The following is a 17,319-nucleotide window of genomic DNA, read 5'->3' as shown; positions in this document are numbered from 1 at the left end:
TAAATTGTAATCCTTACTGAAAATATAGGAAAAAAATAATCTTGGTTCATTTGTTTCAAAACAACCTAGAAACACACATCCAGCTACTCACCTATGCAGAACACATCCTGCTTTGTTCTAATTGTGATTAATTATAGTCAGAATTTCAGAGGAATAACACCAGAGCAGCTCTTGAATGAAATACTATGTATCCACCCACCAAAGAGCTAAAGAAAAAAGCTACTAGACCAAAGTCGTGCAGGGCTGGGAACACAATCCACGCTCCGTGTGAATGTCAGATACAGTAGACACTACTTGACGCTGATCTTCACTTCAATGTCAAAAATTAAATGCTTTCTACTAAAAGCAAGTAAATGGCAGTAATTCTTTTTAAGTCCTTCGCAAGCATTTCTCTTTCAGCACTGTAGAATATCAAAGATTACAGGCTGTCAATTATGTTTTATAGCTTTTCATTCTCCAGTGAAACAGAGAGACACGTGCAGTAATAATAACTCATTAATATATTTTGAAGGGATCTGCAGCAAATCCTTATAGCCCAAATCTAAACATGGCTCCATTCTGAGTCCAAAGAGTGCATGCTACTCTTTTTAAAAGTGAATGACAAGCATCCTGTTAGCACCAAAGCAAAAAAAAAAAAAAAGCAAAAAAAAACCCAAAAAACAAAAAAAACCCCACAAAAGCCATCACTCTCTCCAAACAAAAAGAAAACCACCACACTACCAAAAAAGCAAACAGTAGAAAACTTTATTTTGGGCAAACCAAGTCAGCTCCAAACAATTTCAGTAGGCACCTATTGTATCTTCTGGTATCATTGCTGCATTCATATCTCTGGTCATATTGGATTTCTCTTTAAGCTTTGACTGGAGCAACGTGTGTTCCATTACACCAATTTGGATGTCCATCTGAATGGTTTCTTGCTTCAGTTTTGTTAAGGCCTGTTTAATCCTCACCAAAGGAGCTGTCCGAGAAAAGATAAATAGTGCAACTTGGTGTCAGGTGATTTAACACAGAAGCATTACATTCTACAATTCACTCCTTAAAATCGAAAAAGTGATTGAACAAAAGCATGTTCTACTTTAAAGTCATGATTGAACTGATACATTATGCTTTAAAGATAGAAATGGCAGACACAATTTTACGGTCTTCTCAACAGCTGAGATCTGCATAAAGATGTGCATAATCATTAAGCTTGGTTTACCAGTGACGTGTTTTGCTCAGCTAAAAGCCTCACCCTCACATCTGACTTGGGGTTTTGTAGGGAACTGAAGACACCCTCAGCAGGAGGCTATTTTACCTGTGAAAATCTACTGAAAGGTTTTGTGCTCCATACTTTATTTGTAACCCATCACTTCCCACTAATATCACTTTATAGATGCTGCTGACACATCACACAGCTCCTTATAATTCTGGGCTCTAGAGCTTATCCTGATCCTTGACCATGTCATAGTACAGTTAAGGTGCTGAGAGGTAGTTGAGTAGCTCCTTCACTCAAGAACACTGAACAAAATTTCTTTACACACAGTAACACAATCACTTAAGTCAGTTAGCCATAGTGGTTACAATAAAATACAGATACAGCTTGCACATTTCGCCTTGTTATTCACTTCTACTCACTTCTGCATTAGTACTTCTAACGTCTGCCAAAGAATGACTTTATCAGGAAAAATTACACCAAATTCTCAGTACATAGTTTTAGATATTAAAAAATTCAGACTTCAGCACCAAAATTAATTTTCTCACCCATTTCCACTAGCATTAGTGAGGGAACTCCAACACTTACTCTCAGTAGTGATTTGAGAGTAAAATAATTTGAACCTTCTACAGACTTGCATAACATTTTTGAAGAGGGTAAGATGCCTAATTTTCTTAGACATCTTTTAAAATCTTAATATGGATATTTTAGACTTGTCACTCATTTCTGGTTATATTTTCCACACAGTACCAATGATGCATCTGTCACTGAGAAATTGGGTGGATAGTTTGAGGCAAAACCATACTTACTGCCATCAGTCATACTGCTTCCTTTCTCTTCTGTTTCCTGCTTCACTTTCTCTAAAACTTCTGTAATCTTTAATTAGAGAATTTTTTATTCATTAAACCGGATGAATAAAAAGTTAAAAAGAAATCTAAAACTCCCTCCTGAATAAACATGTCAGTTGAAAAAAAGCGTCTGTCTTGTTGTAAAAAGAGGAATTTTTCTGATTGTTTGGGGAAAAAAAAATAAAAATAAAAACATTAGGAAAATTTTCATTAGCCTTTTGAAACATAGATGTTATAAATCCTATGGCAGAACATCAGCCAAACAGAAACGTTACTGAGGATCCATAACCAATAAAAACAAAGTGCAAACATTGCTGCAGAGTGGATGGGAGAAAAGAACCATTATCCTCACAGACCAAGATTTACCAAATGACCATTAAAAATCCCCTTCTAAAAGTGGCAGGACTTTGGCAGGTGACAAAAAAATAAAAAAGAGAAATAGCACTGCAGCAAATGATGGTGCAGCAGGCAAGCCTACTGGCACTGGCACGTGTGAATCCATGTGTGAAGAATAAAAATACATTTCAACACTGACTATCGACCAGTCCGCCTTTGTTGATGACAAAGCAACTATATTCCAAGGCAGAATGTAGATAACAACTTATTGTTTTTTGTCTGTATAAAAAAGGCCATTATAAAAATGGCCTTTCATTAAGGCTTCAGTAAGCCCTTCCATTAAACAGCAACAACAAAAAAACATGGCTGCACTTTTATTGCATACCTGCAGTGGTACTTATATTGCCAAGAAGGCTGAGATTTGATTCCATGAAATTAAATTTTAATCCTTTCTAGATTAGAAAGCAGGTCAGGAGTGATATCCAATGAGCCTAGTTTAGGTCAGATATGTACTGCTGCATCAATATACTTCAAAGGCCACCAACTCGTAACATATTTCTTTAATAATCAACTTTTTTTTTTTTAATTAAGGTAAAAAAGATCATGCAAGTAAATCTGAAGTCAACTTCCTTGAGAATCAAACAGAAAGAAGGGCTAATAGTACAAATGCCATACTAAGAATTCCTTGCTAAAAAACCCTTGTTAAACTTCTGTGACTATTATTACATTAAAAAAAAATCTCAAGTCTACTGTACATTTTCCATCATATTCTTATGGTGTGATCTATTTTACGTTACCATTCCAGATCCTTTAGCATCTAATAAAGTGCAGTAAGTGCACAGTAAATGCAATATTTGACTAAAGAGTCAAATAAGAGAATCATTTAAAAAAAAAATCTGAACTGCACAAAGTGTAGAAATATTTGGAAATCTAGCAGTAAATCTAAGTGAAAACAGATTGAAACAGTCCACCTGTTAAGGCAATTAGGAGTTTTTTCTTAAATTTGTCAAACCATTGATTAAACAGTTTTAGGTATTAATATAATTTGATTGGTATTAGAATTCCGAAGAATTTATGGACATGAGTACATTAATCTTCAATAATTCTAGGAGAAAAGTTATGAAATGCAGAATATTTTCACTGCTTCACAAACTGGTGAAATTTAGAGCTCATAATAGTTTGTCCAAATTCAGAAATTAAAAAGCAATAGCAACCTCAGTTTAAAATTTAGGGGCCAGGTTAATCTGCTCTCACTGAAAGAACATAATAAATTTTAACACAACATATCAGGAAGAGCTCAGTTCATAAATCTGGGAATGCTAGATGTCAATTCTCCAATGATTTATTCAAGGAAGGCAAAAAATAATGTGAAGATGTGTTTTACCTCAGAAAGGACTCTAATCCTTTCAGTTACTCCTCCACTTCCCTCCTGATACTTCTCCTTAGCCTGCAAAGAAACACATTTTTCACTGAAGAGATGCTTGTATCCCAGACTCTTCAGTATCTACTTAATAAAGTGGGTTTCTAAAATTCGAACAGCAGAATCATTAACAACAATTAATCTTTAATAATTAATAATGTGAATTTTTCAGAGAGAACACCAAAATTTGCTTTTACATGTCCCAGTTCTAGAAACTCTCCCATGAAATCACAATGACATTTACAGCACTACAAATACAAGGAAAGACTTGAAGACATCAGCCTATGCAGTGACCGTCATTCAAAACAGGAAAGCAGTTTTAGAAGTTGTAAGTGGCAGCCCTAATGCGTAAGAGTAAGAAGCAGGTTTCCTGGTAGACTTACATGAGAAAACTTGCATAGAGAAAGTTTGCCAGAATGCAGACTGAATTGAATCCCGAAACCCAGAAGGCTTCTTTCTATTTAGTAAGTTACTGTCTTGACGTTTAACAGCAAGACAAGCAGAAAGCACAGAGGTCAAACCCTGCTAGTCTGATTTTATAGTCAAGCCCTCAAATAGGAGAGCTAACCAACTGGTAGCTTACACAGGCCCGCTAACTAAAGAATCAAAAAGATTCTCAAGCATTAGCCTATTGGCATAAAAAATAAATGAAGTAAACAAGTAATCAGAGAGCTTTGTGCAAGTTAGCATGAGTAATCAACGTAAGAGATGAATGCTGAACTGAAGCTGTAGCTTTTTCACTCATCACAGATGTGTGAACTTCATAGGGAAAGCAGAACCAGCAATTTACTAGCTGCTCAAGATTGTGGCAGCCGATTTACATAATATTCAGGCAAGAAAACATTTAATTTCCCTTGTAGAATACTTGAATAAAAATTGCTAATTTAGCTTAAAAACTATATAATTTGACAGCCAATCAGCATTTCCCATGCTTTATATCCAAAAGAAGAATTCACAGACAACTCCTCTGATTCTTTGTCTTTACCCTCACGTTAATATTAGACAAGGAAGCAACAGATCAGTGCATTACCTCACTCAGCAAGGCTTGTGCTGAACGGTATTCTTGAATCAAATGCTCCAACTGATTGTTGATGTACTTTTCCCTGCTATTGATCTTTTCCAACGTTCGGCTGATTTCATTATGGAATTTGTCAAGGTAGCCCTAAAAAATCATATTGTGTGGGTTGACAGCATACAGACATTACCCAAAGAGTATTAAAATGGTCCTGTAATTAAGAAAGGATACGGAATGCTACAAGTAATAGCGAAAAATAGTACAGAAATGTTGTGTCTGACCAGTGAATAAATGGTCTTAATGTCTTTTTTCCCAGCGCCACAACACGTATTTCAAATTCTACCAATTCCTTCAATCACAGAATGGCTTGGGTTGGAAGGAACCCCAAGGATCATAAAGCTGCAGCCCTCTGCCACAGGCAGGGTTGCCAACCACTACATCAAATATTAGATCAGACTACCCAGTACTCCACCTCACCTGGCCTTACACATCTCCAGGGACAGGGCATCCACAACCTCTCAGCAGCCTTTTCCAGCACTTCACCACTCTCTCAGTATCCTTCCCCAAATAATTACAAATGTCAATGCTGGTAAATTATTCTAGCAAGAGTATTTGAGAACTTTTTTTTTTTTTTTTTTTTTTAATTAGCTGTTATTTTCAGTTTGTGTCATATCATTTTGCTCTCTGTATTTATAACATATTGAAAACAGAGGGCAAAGTGATATGACACATTAATGAACATTTACATCCTTGTTAACATATACGACTCTGTTGTGAGCAAGATCTTTTGCCAGTGCCATTACCTGTAATCATCATTATCACATCTCCCTTTTGAGTTTTACATTATTATAATTAAAATGAAGAAATAAAACGGAGGCATATAAAATGAAAAACAAAATAGAGGTACTAGCAGACCAGTGAAATATTCTGCACATAATACATACCCTAGTTTCTTTCAAAGAAGATTCAATTCCATCCTTATGTTGATGCATTTGATCTACATGGATCCTCCAATCCTAAAAACAGGATGCCATGAAGTAAAAGATAAGTAAATACAGCTTTTATGTTTCTCTCGTTACTAAACAAATACTGGTATGCAAAACAGGGTGAGTTCTCATACATACTACTACTAGCATATATGATTCTTTCACTGACATCCTGATATCTAGATGCATTGGCACAGCGTGACATAGTTCATTGATCTCCTAAATGTCCCGATGTGACACTCAGACCCATAAACAAACATTGACCTCCTCACTAACACCACAGTAGCTATATTTTTTACAGTCTGATTGATCTTCATGAGACTGTTTCTCCTAGAAACTACTACAGGCACAAATGTTGAAAATATTGACTACAGATGCACTAGTTCCACTTGTTCTTAGAGAACAAGCATGCTTCAACTACCTAACAACTACCACTTCCAGACTATCAGATCTTTTCTTCCTACTTAACCCCAACTGTTACCATAAAAACAGAAAGAAATTAAATAGGCAGAAATAACTGAGCTTGTTTTCAACAATGGGACAAGACTGGAATGGGCATAATTATTTGCACCTGCTCTGTCATAGGAAACACACATGGATTTAGGTATGGAGAATGAGAAAAAGCTGCTATTTCAACTTGACAGATAGGCACCTGTTACTTAGAAATCAATTCCCATTTCTCAACATTTATCACAATTTATGCTTATCAATGCAGACATTCTATGCCTCTCATACCCAGAGCACAGCTGCAAACTGTGAGTTCAAAACAAAGCAGAAGCACTGCAGAATTATCTCTATTTCAGCATTGTGTTTCTGAAAATGTTTAAAAAAAAGAAAAAAAGAAAAAAAAGACTGTCAAGGTTTTTAAACACTTGGCACTGTTCTGGTCTACATGATAAGAAAACTGATGTTAACAAAACTCCATCACCTGAAATCAAACCCTAGGATACTTCCTTGTAAAGTAGGTACTGTAAGGGTATAGGTATAGGTATGGAAGACTACAATGTTTGCTTCAGTAAGATTACCTGATCAAGGACCTTGTCAAATAGGACAATAAAGAAAAGGGGGAAGCAAAACAAAGAGGCACAAGCCTCTTTAGTAACAAAGAGGTAACAAACATCTTGCCAGTTACACTAATGGATTTGCAGAACACATGAAAATTTACTTCAGTAATATCATTCAATTGAGGACCTCGTCTAAAGGGGATGAAAAAGAAAAAGGGGAGGGAATAAACAACACAGAGACACAAACTTGTCAGAAAAACAGTAAGAGATACTGAAAAGAAGCAAACATGATCAATCACACTAACCAGTCTGCTATCAAGAAACTTCAGACAACACTTCAAAGAGGACACAACTTCACCTTCCAACTGATAAGAATGCAAACCTGTAAATCCCAGGCATTAGCAGCAAGGCTGGTGCAACTCTGCAAGCTGCTAAAGCAGTGTGCAAAACAAGGAGATTGGGAGGGAACTTCTCAAGGGCACAGAGACCTAGCAGAGAGATACTCACAGAGATCTGGGCAATCACCAACCACATGAAGTTTAACAAGAGCAAGAGCCAGATTCTGGACCTGGGACAGGGCAGCCCTGGGTATATATATGTACAGACTGGGGGGTGAGAGGCTGGAGAACAGTTCGCAGAATGGGGCCTGGAAGTTCTGGCTTACAGCAAGTGGAATCTGAGTCAACTGTGTGCCATGGCAACCCAAAGAGCCAACTATATCCTGAGGTGCATCAGGCACAGCTCTCCTAAGCCTCATCTCAAGCAGTATGTACAGTTTTGAGCACCACAATATAAGAACAAACTATCAGAGAAGGGAAGGGTCTGAGGGGCAAGGCAAATGAGAGGCTAAGATTTCTTAGTTAGTTCAGTGTAGAGCAGAAGAGGAAGCCTCATGGCACCTGCAGTCCCTCACAAGGGGAATAAAGGAGCAGCGCTGAGGTCTGCTCTGTGTGACAGCAACAGGGCCAGAGGGAATGATACGGAGCTGTGTCAGGGGAGGGGCAGCTGGGGGTTAGGGACAGGGTCTGCTCAGAGGGCGGTGGGGCCCTGGAAGAGGTTCCCTGGGGAATAGAGAGGCTGGCCACATATAAGCCAGTGCAGGTCGGTATGCTTGTCCAAGGGAGAGCACCTGAGCAAGACAAATTTCCAGGTTCCGTGCTCCTGAAGGATGTGACCATTTTTGACAGGAACAAAAAGGATCCTGACTTGGCAGAGCTGCACGCTTAAACACATGCCATCAGTCAATCAAAAGCAGTTCCACTGGCTTTAAATGCATATAACTACCACAGCACTAGTGGTGCCTCTGTCTCTATCACATATGAGCACAGCTGAGCATCTCCAACAGCTGTTCAGCCTATGAGATTTCACTTGCTGTCTAGAACTGTGCTGCTGCCCACTATTCTCTTCAGAATTAAAACAAAAGCTAGTAGAGAAATGTGCTTACACTACATGTTGAGTTTTAAGTTTGCAGCAACTCAAGATCTTTTTGCTGGTCTGGTGACAACTGCTATTAATTTGCCAAATTTTGCAGACTTACAACATATATACCCCCCCCACACACACACCTCCCACCCCTGCCTAGGACCTTAAAAATAAGTTTCCATTTCTACGTTGCCAATTAAACCATTAACCTCTCCTGGTATCAAATATACATGCACAGTTCACATAACCAATACGAGGCTTTTCTTACAGAATGTCATCTAGTCCAACTATCAACCCATCACCACCGTGCCCACCAAACCACATGCCATGTTTACCCTTTTCTTGAACAACTCCAGGGAAGGTGACTCCACCGCTTCCCTGGCCAGCCTGTTCCAATGCACCACTACTCTTTTTGAGAAATATTTTCTCGTAATATCCAATCTGAACTTCCCCTGCTGCAACTTAAGGCCATCACCTCTCATCCCATCACTAGCTAACTGGGAGAAATGGCTGATCCCCACCTCTCTATAACCTCCTTTCAGAGAATTGTAGAAAGCGATACGATCTCCCCCGAGCCTCTTCTTCTCCAGACAAAACAATCCCAGTTCCCTCAGCCATTTCCTATGAGACTTGTGCTCCAAACCCTCCACCAACTTCTTTTAAGTTATTTCTAAAAGCATTAAAGTACACAAGCTAGAAAAAGAAGAATCCTCTTTTCATATTCATTTTGACACATTGCTTAAAATCAAGGAACAGTGTGTTAATTTGGAAGATAGCAAATCTCAGTGGCTTTCATTTTCTATGTATGTCTTCATTAAGCTTTAATTTCTTCCTTTGAGAATCAACCACCACGTTATCTGTAACAAGCTTGCCTTAGCAAGCCAGAGCACAGTGACTCAAACCAGGAGATTCTTCACTTAGAAGAATGCAGTACAGACAGGCAGGGCATTTTCACAGAGTTGAGAGTTTAGTCTATTTTGGGCAAGATAATTATCCTCCACTGAATTCTGCATCACTGTAGGTTGCTCCACCACCTCAACCAGCTGGGCCACTACCAACACACAGGTTCAATACTGCACTCATCTATGCGGGCTATGCAAAAAGAATGCTTGTGGCAATGTGAAGAATACATTCTAGTATTGGACTCTGATGTGTCAAAAACAGACATGTGTTTCTGAGCTGCTCATTCTAGATTCCTTGGAATAGATTACGGTAAGAAAAACACATTTCTAAGAAATGATAAATTTCATCTTGAGGTAGCTATCTGGATAGGTTAATAAAATTAAACTGAAAATGCACTTATTTTCATTAAACACAAGGAAATGTAATGACTAGATCAGAGGTACAGACCTACTTTACATAATCTAAAGTTCAGCAAGATGAATTCTCTGAAATCAACCTTTTAAGTGGTTGAAAAAAAAAATCAAACAGTTACAAGGTAAGAAGCTTCTTTTCTTCTAGGAAATGCTTTAATAGCTGCTAAACTGAAGGCATAATTTTTCAGAAATGTTTAATGATTTAAGAAGTTTCCACAGAAATAAAGCTAGAAGCAGTCACTGTTCTTACATAACACTGGAAAACACCCTATTGAAAATTATTGCTTCTAGCTTCAAAGTAAGTGACAAAGGTTCGGAGAAGATAGCATTGGAAAGCCTGTGATTTACATGGTTTAATTCCTGGCACAACAAAAGAAGAAAAAAATGGAAATAGAAAAATAACACTGCTGATTCAAAGTGCACTTTAATCACCATGCATGCATGTGAAAATCCACTCTCACAAACCTTATTGTCAGTCCTGACTGTAACTTTCAGCTGTGGAAGCACACGTTCCACTTCCAGATTCCACTCTGCTGCATCTGTTGTGGACAACAAGATTTCTTCTTGTTTTGTGGAGTCTTTCACATCCTGCATGAAACCCACGAATTTTAATACAAAACATAATTTTTATACTCAGCAACAACTGTCAAGTTACAATGGCTCACAGCATTCATATTCAGAAGTATGCATATATCCACTAGAACTACAGATACAACTGAATCTTTAAATGTCTTTCTTTGAATTCTTAAATATTAGGAATGAAATACATCTTTTCAGCACATTTAGAATTCAAAAAAATGAAATGTATATCAAGATGAACTATAATATATCAATCTTGCAGCAATATCCATTTAGAAACCAGAAATACAGTGTTCTTTTAAAATAAGCTGATGTGTTCCAGCTGGCATGTTTTTCTCAAGCACAGACTGTATATGTATTTTTGGACTTCAACAGAAATAAATTTCTGCTGAAGAAGTAAAAATCTCTAAAGACAGGAATGACAGGTAGCAAGGAATGACAGGTAGCAACTTCAACTTACTGATCTGTATGTTTGTGCCTTCAAAACATTCAGGTCAATGAAGTTTTCTTCATTATCTGACTCTTCTTCCTTAAGCAATGTTGCAAAGAGACATCAGTGAATATTTATTTCACACAATCTTTCTTCAAAACTTTTCTTCACAGGAGCAAATATGCACTACGTTCCAAATTATGGAACAAAACAAGACATGAAAAATTTTGGATAACAGAGCTTGCATTTACTTCATCCATCATTTTATCATCCATGCACTTCATGCTTATGCAGTTCTGTAGTTGGCTTCTCAGTCTGCCCTCATCTTTTCCACCAAAGACAAATTTCAGCATTCATATTCCTTCTAAACAAATCATGAATGCTGCTATAATGCTCACCTTAATGTAGAACCTTTCAAGATCCACCTAGTAAAAACCTGTAAGCTTATTCTTGTACCTTAGACAGGTTTTGACTATGTTTGACCACAACACCATTGTTAACAACAACAAAAAGACTAATGATTAGAACTAAGGCACTAAACAGAGAAGACTTCCTTGGGCTGGCTACAGTTTGTTCACCAAATTCCTCAAGTTTTACAGAACCAGGCTTTCTTAGTCATCCTCATCAATTTTATTCAGAATAATCTAATTTAGAAGAACAATCCAACTCATCAATAGTACTTAATTACTGGAAATACTACTAAATTCAATTATGGATAATACATCTGGGATATATCAACATATAGTCTGCAACAAGATTGGGAACATGTATACATACGATTAATCCTTGTATAACTATTAGAGGCTTCAAGGAGTTGTTATCTGCTTGGCATAAACCTAGCTCGGTGGTTTTACTAACAAAGAAATGTAGAAAAGCTAATAGAGCACATTAGATGTAAAAATAATGGCTGGAGTACCCAAGACCCAATCCAGAAGTTCTTTGAAGGGCACAAACTGTGCTTTAGTTAACTGTTTCCTCTCCACTTCTCCATGTAAACAGTCAGTAAGACACAGAAAAGAGCAGACAGTTGACTGTTTTCACATTTATAGCTCTCAGCCAACAGCTGACATTTCTTAGGCTTGTCAAATATGTAACACAGAATGTCTCCAATTGTTCTCAGAATTCATCAAGAATTTTTCTGGCTGGACTTCAAAATGCAGCCAGACCATTAATACTCACATCCCAGTACTTCCATACCGTACAAAAATTAAGAATAAAAGGATGGAATTTTTCTTGGCTAATAAAAATATGGGGGAAAGAGTACAATAATTAAGAAAACTATGACAAGAGAAGCAAACTCTTCAACTCTTACAGTCTCATATTGTCATATATAAATTGAGACTACAATCAGAGCCCTGTTATAACAACACTGGCACTCTGATTCTAACTGACCTTTGATTTTTCACAAGGACTTAAAAAATGTGGACACAAACATGGGGAAGTTGTGGCATTTCTGTCTAGTATTTCTAGTTCTTAAGACTGCACAAAATTGCTTTCCCCACACAAAACTTTGAAAGGTCTTGGAGAACACAAGAGGTCCCTGAACAGTGGAACACTGAATCACTCCAGTCTTCAAAAAGGGCAAGAAGGAGGATCTTGGCAACTACAGGCTAGTCAGCCTCACCTCTGCCTCTGTGAAGGTGACAGAACAACTTGTTTTGCATGCTACCTCCAAGCTATTGGCAGAGAAGGCAATCAGGAGCAGTCAATGCGGATTCACCAAGGAGAAATCATGCTTGACCAACCTGTTACCCTTCCATGTCATGACGAGCTGGGTATACAGGAGGTGAGCTGTGGATACTGTATACGTTGATCTCAGCAGGGCATGTGACATAGAATTCCACAACAGCTTTGTAACAAAGCTTAGAAAACATAGGATAACTGAGTGGACAGTGGGGTAGACTGAGAACTGGCTGATTAATAGAGCTCACGTGGTTGTGTTCAGTGGCACAGTGGAGGCCTGTAACTAGTGGTGATCCCTAAGGGAAAGTGCCAAGTCTGGTCTTGTTCAACATCTTCATCAGTGACCTGTATGAAAAGATAGAATCAGCAAGTTTGCTGATGATACAAAGCTGGGAAGAGTGACTGACACTAGAAGGTTGTGCTGCCATTCAACAAGACCTGGACAGACTAGAGAGCTGGGCGGAGAAGAACTTGATGATGACTGCAGTAAAGGACCTGGGCATCCAGGTGCACAACAAGCTGGTCATGAGCCAGCAGTGCACTCTTGTGGCCAAGAAGGCCAATGGTATCCTGATATTAAGAAGAGCATCCCCAGCAGGGCGAGGGAGATGATCCTTCTCCCTCTACTCTGCCCTGGTGAGGCCACATCTGGAATACTGCATCCAGTACTGGGCTCCCCAGTTCAAAATAGACAGGAAGATCCTAGGAAGGGTCCAGCGGAGGGTGACAAAGATGATTAAGGACCTGGTGATCTTCCTTATGAGAAAAGGCTGAGGATTCTGGGACCGTTCAACTTGCAGAAGAATGAGATGGGATCTCATCCTTATTTATAAATATAGAAAGCACAAGAGTCAGGTTGATGGTGGTGGACTCTCTTTTCAGTTGTGATGAGCAGTAGAACAATGGGCAAGAGGCAGAAACTGGAGCACAGGAAGTTTCATACTAAGACAAGGAAGTTCTTTACTGCCAACAGTGACACAGCACTGGCAGGGGCTGCCCAAAGAGGTTATGGAGTCCTCCCCTCCAGAGATATTCAACACCTTTATGGATGCCCACATGTGCAATCTGCTGCAAGGAAACTGCTTTAGCAGGGGGTTGGATTCAATGATCTCTAGAGGTTCCTTCCAACCCCTGCAATTCTATGATTCTATGAACTTTCTGACCAAGAAAACAAGCACTTCCAGACTTACACTTTTCAATACTCAGGTTTTGGTTTACATTTACTTTGTAAAAAACTGTCAGATTTTGAAGTAATCAGATGCAAAACCAATTTCTTTTTGTAATTTTCACTTTGATCATCTTCAGCTAACTTCCTTCTCCAGAAAAGTTTTAAGTCAGCAGTAAAAAGACTTGCTTTGAGAAGACTGAAAATGAAGAACTCGTGATCACATTACAACAACAGTTTACAGACAGGGAGACTCCAACTCTCACAAAAATAATTCTCTGGGAAAGTCAATCAGCAAGAAACAATTTCTGCCATGCACCAGTAAGTCCAAGAAGCATATTGGAATTTACAGGAGTATTTCAATGACTGTTTCATAGACATGACAGCATTATTGTAATTATTATAGTTAAAAGAGTTGATCCTGAAGCACTGCCATCTTTTTGAAAAAAAAAGTATAAAGAGACTTATTCTGCAGTCAGAACAGATGATGATTAACATTCCATTCAAGCAATACATAGTGATGAACAGCCATGAGCTGCCTCTAAAGAAGAAACACTGTGACTTTTACTTAGATCTTCAGAAGTGTCTTAAATAAATACTCAGTTCTTCTCCATCTATTTTGTTTACTAATTTTAAGATTAAGGCCAAAGTTACTGTTTCCTATTTGCAGTGAGATGTAAGTAACAATAGTGAGCAATTAATAAAGAGCTGGTCAAATTTTAGCCAATACTGTAAATAAGGGCTATTTCAGGTTTCATTTAGCATCAACAGCTTGTTTCAGTAGAAAACAAACAATTCCACATAATTTTAACAGATGGTTTGAGTCAGCTTCGCTTTATATTAGTTATAAATCCACACAATAACAAATGCTCTGTCTTGAAGAGTTAACCACTCTATCTGAAATTATCCCACAGAGAAGCTAACAATGCAGCAAAAACAAGGGACACAGGAAAGAAGGGTAATGGAACTGCTGGTAGATTCTTAAAACCAAAGAAAATGGACAGCAAGTGAAAATTACTTCACTGCTGATTAATACTAATATAATATAAAACAGATAGCCAAACCTACTGCAACATCCTCTTCCAGTTTATTAAGTGTTAATTCCATATCATCTTCTGTTATTTCTTCTTCTTCCAGCTCATCTGTTGGGTACACTGGCCTGAAATAAGTTCAAAAGAAGTACTGACAAAAATAAATAGGAAATACTTCAGTGAGCTGCTCCCAAGTAAGCAGAAGATTACAGAAGAAGTATGAATAATGTGGAATACGAACAGACAGTGGTTGTCTCACACACTTAAACAAATGAACTTATGCTCAGCCTTGAAAGTCTTTGGTTACCTTAGACTGTCTTAAAAGTGAGGAAGAGTAGTCAGGCCAAGCAATAAGGTGTATTCACACCACTAAGACATCTGGGGATTAAGCTTTCATTCATTTTCTCCTTTGGTCTAACTTCTAAAACTTCAAGTCTCCACAAACTCATTTTTAGCTTATTTTGGAATTTGTGTACTAAATAGTGGTATCAGTAACATACTTCAAAGGTAGAAATTACCTTGCCATACAATTTAAAAACACAACAGAGGAGGGGATGAAATCAAAAGCACTTTTCAACAAATTGTCATATACTTGAAATTGTTTGCCATCTGATTTCTGTGAAGTTTTCCTTTGGATTCAGGACACAAGTTATAGTACTCTATTTGCAACAGGATCACACATGGTGTGTACTTCCAGCCAAAGAGCTGGATTTAGCTACTGATTGATGGGACCTAAACAGACATACAAGAACATTTCAAATCAACTGTTAGGTTAACAAGCAGTTACTCACAAGAAAGGGACCAAAAAGAGGCTATCAGTCAGTCAAATCTTTATCAATTAACTTAATCTACCGATAGCCCAAACTCACTCTTGCTGGTAAAAGACTAAGCTGCATGAAATGACATTAGGAATCACCTTATTCCATTGCTTCAAGCCTAGCTGAATTTTGCACGTCATGAAACACTAAGTAAAACCTTTCTGAACAATATGATATTTTGTGTACCTCCCTTTATAACTACCATTTATATTTGTTGAAAAATATGTGAGGATTCTTCCAAGTGTACTATACCTTTTCCAGCTAAAGCCACTGTATTTCAAGGCTTCTTCAGCTAAACAATCAAGAACATAACAGGCTTGCTCTCCGTAACCCGACTTCAATTTTGAGGGAGGAAAATCCACAGGCTTTCCCTAAAACAAAAAGATTTACTAATGGCTACTCATTCAGTCAATTTTATTTCAAGGCAGTAACCAGATTTTTTGAACTAAAACCCAAGTGTTCATGGTGCCAAAAGATTTTACCAATGTTAATTCAAATTATTCTCTAACAGAGCTCCAGTCAGGAAACAGGAATGGAAAACAAAACAACTCAAGGAATAGATGCAGTGTAGAAATCCTAAAGAACATGGTAAAAAGAAGAAAACAGAAGAATGAGAAGCTAAAATATGGTTAAGAACAGAAGTGAGATCCTGGCAAGGTAAGATGAGCTACAGAGGAACCCAGGTACTGAGATTAAACCTATGCTTTAAAAAAAACAAAAAACAAAAAACAAACACTGCCTTATTTATTACAGATGTCTCTCCAGAGAATCTCAAAACATAAACACAATTTAAAAATACTTCCTTTGCACTTAGTTCCACTTTCGACTTTGGCAGGAGCAGAACAGTAAGTGCATATTGTGTAAACTTCCAAAACAAACTTTGTAAATTACACCACTATAAATGAACTGCATTTGTAGCACTATAAGAAGTAATCTTGATTAAATCCATTTTACAGACTGTGGAACAAAACTAATTAGAACTAAATATAATAACGTAAGACCATTTTTGTAGTGTCAAAAAACTAACAAGTAGGTACAGACAGTATAAATCTCTAATAACTTGGCTTCATTAACATTGTACAAACACGCAGATAGGAAAAATCTGTCCAGCCCTTAAGAAGATAATCAAATAGGGCAGGAAATGTGCTATTACTGATATTTATGAAGGTCACATCTATGTCTGAAATGCACTTGAAAAAACAGCACATTCAGCACTTACAAATGATCGCAGTTCCGAGAGTATCTTTGATATTATTGCATTGGGGTCATCATATTCTTGAGGCTGTTCAAAGTGATGTCCTGCTTTAGCGATCAGCCAAGCCGCAAGAGTGCAGAACACGAAGAACTGCTCACCAGGATTAGTGGGCAGTGCAAAATAGTGCCTGTTTAAGACGTGGAAAAAAATGGTAAACAGTGGTATTTTGAGCTCCTGAAGCAATTATAGCGTTATAAGCCAGCACAGGCTAGGAAAACACTCTTAAACAGACTTTCCCCACATTCCCCAGCTACCAAGAGGTTGGTGTACCTACACTTGGCACAGCTCAGACCAGGAGCTTCTGAAGTAATTCTTCCACTTACTCCCACCTACTGCGCGAGCTACACAAACTGCACCTATTTGGGATCAAACCGAGTTGAGTAAGGTAGCCTGCTGCCACACCTGACGTGCCCTAAAGAGAATTCAGCCCCTTAAGTCAGACAGCAGTTGGTCCCCGTAAACGCGCCCGCACGTCCCCACAGCCGGCCCGTCCCGCCCCGCTGGGAGCGCTCGAGGGGCACCTGGAGAGCGGTCTCATGTTGTGGCGCCGCAGCGCCTCTTCCTCGTAACTCAGCAGCTTCAGCTTGTCTAGCAGCTCCTCCATCAGCACGAAAGCGGCGTAAGCCGCACCCGGGCCCCGCTCCACCACCGTCCCATCGTCATCCCGCTCCGCCATCTTGGAGCCCCACGCCACCGCCCGTAGCCGAAGCAACCGGCTCTGCCAATCACCGACCGCCTCAATGGAGGCGCGGCGGCATGAGGCCACCATCGAATCAGCTCCCAGGGCCGGCGGAAGGCGGGGTTGTTGCTGCTCTGTGA

The 17,319-nt window shown here is 38.6% G+C and overlaps 1 protein-coding gene across 1 annotated transcript; it reads right to left on the bottom strand.

Annotated features, from left to right (window-relative positions):
• Positions 1-721: 721 nt before the first annotated feature.
• Positions 722-17,284, bottom strand: IFT57 (intraflagellar transport 57). The gene is made up of 11 exons (XM_042866813.1): positions 17,022-17,284; positions 16,465-16,627; positions 15,498-15,616; positions 14,465-14,555; positions 10,579-10,647; positions 10,005-10,127; positions 5,756-5,827; positions 4,827-4,958; positions 3,761-3,823; positions 2,002-2,068; positions 722-958 (listed from the first exon to the last, which is right to left on the bottom strand). The coding sequence occupies exons 1-11, from the start codon at positions 17,267-17,269 to the stop codon at positions 780-782; spliced, it is 1,326 nt and encodes a 441-aa protein (XP_042722747.1). The 5' UTR covers positions 17,270-17,284; the 3' UTR covers positions 722-779.
• Positions 17,285-17,319: the final 35 nt, after the last annotated feature.

The sequence above is a fragment of the Lagopus leucura genome, unplaced genomic scaffold (genome assembly GCF_019238085.1).
Source record: "Lagopus leucura isolate 7727_CA_CO unplaced genomic scaffold, USGS_WTPT01 Super-Scaffold_100001, whole genome shotgun sequence".
NCBI lineage: Eukaryota > Metazoa > Chordata > Aves > Galliformes > Phasianidae > Lagopus > Lagopus leucura.
The sequence above is the reverse complement of the archived record's forward strand: the minus strand, read 5'-3'. Positions and strand labels throughout refer to the sequence as shown.

Coding starts and splice junctions, on each gene's coding strand:
- IFT57 (XM_042866813.1), bottom strand. CDS start 17,269: ATGGTGGCCTCATGCCGCCGCGCCTCCATTGAGGCGGTCGGTGATTGG. Junction 16,628..17,021: donor AACATGAGACCGCTCTCCAG/GTGCCCCTCGAG, acceptor CGTCTTAAACAG/GCACTATTTTGCACTGCCCA. Junction 14,556..15,497: donor AGTGGCTTTAGCTGGAAAAG/GTATAGTACACT, acceptor AACTTATTTCAG/GCCAGTGTACCCAACAGATG.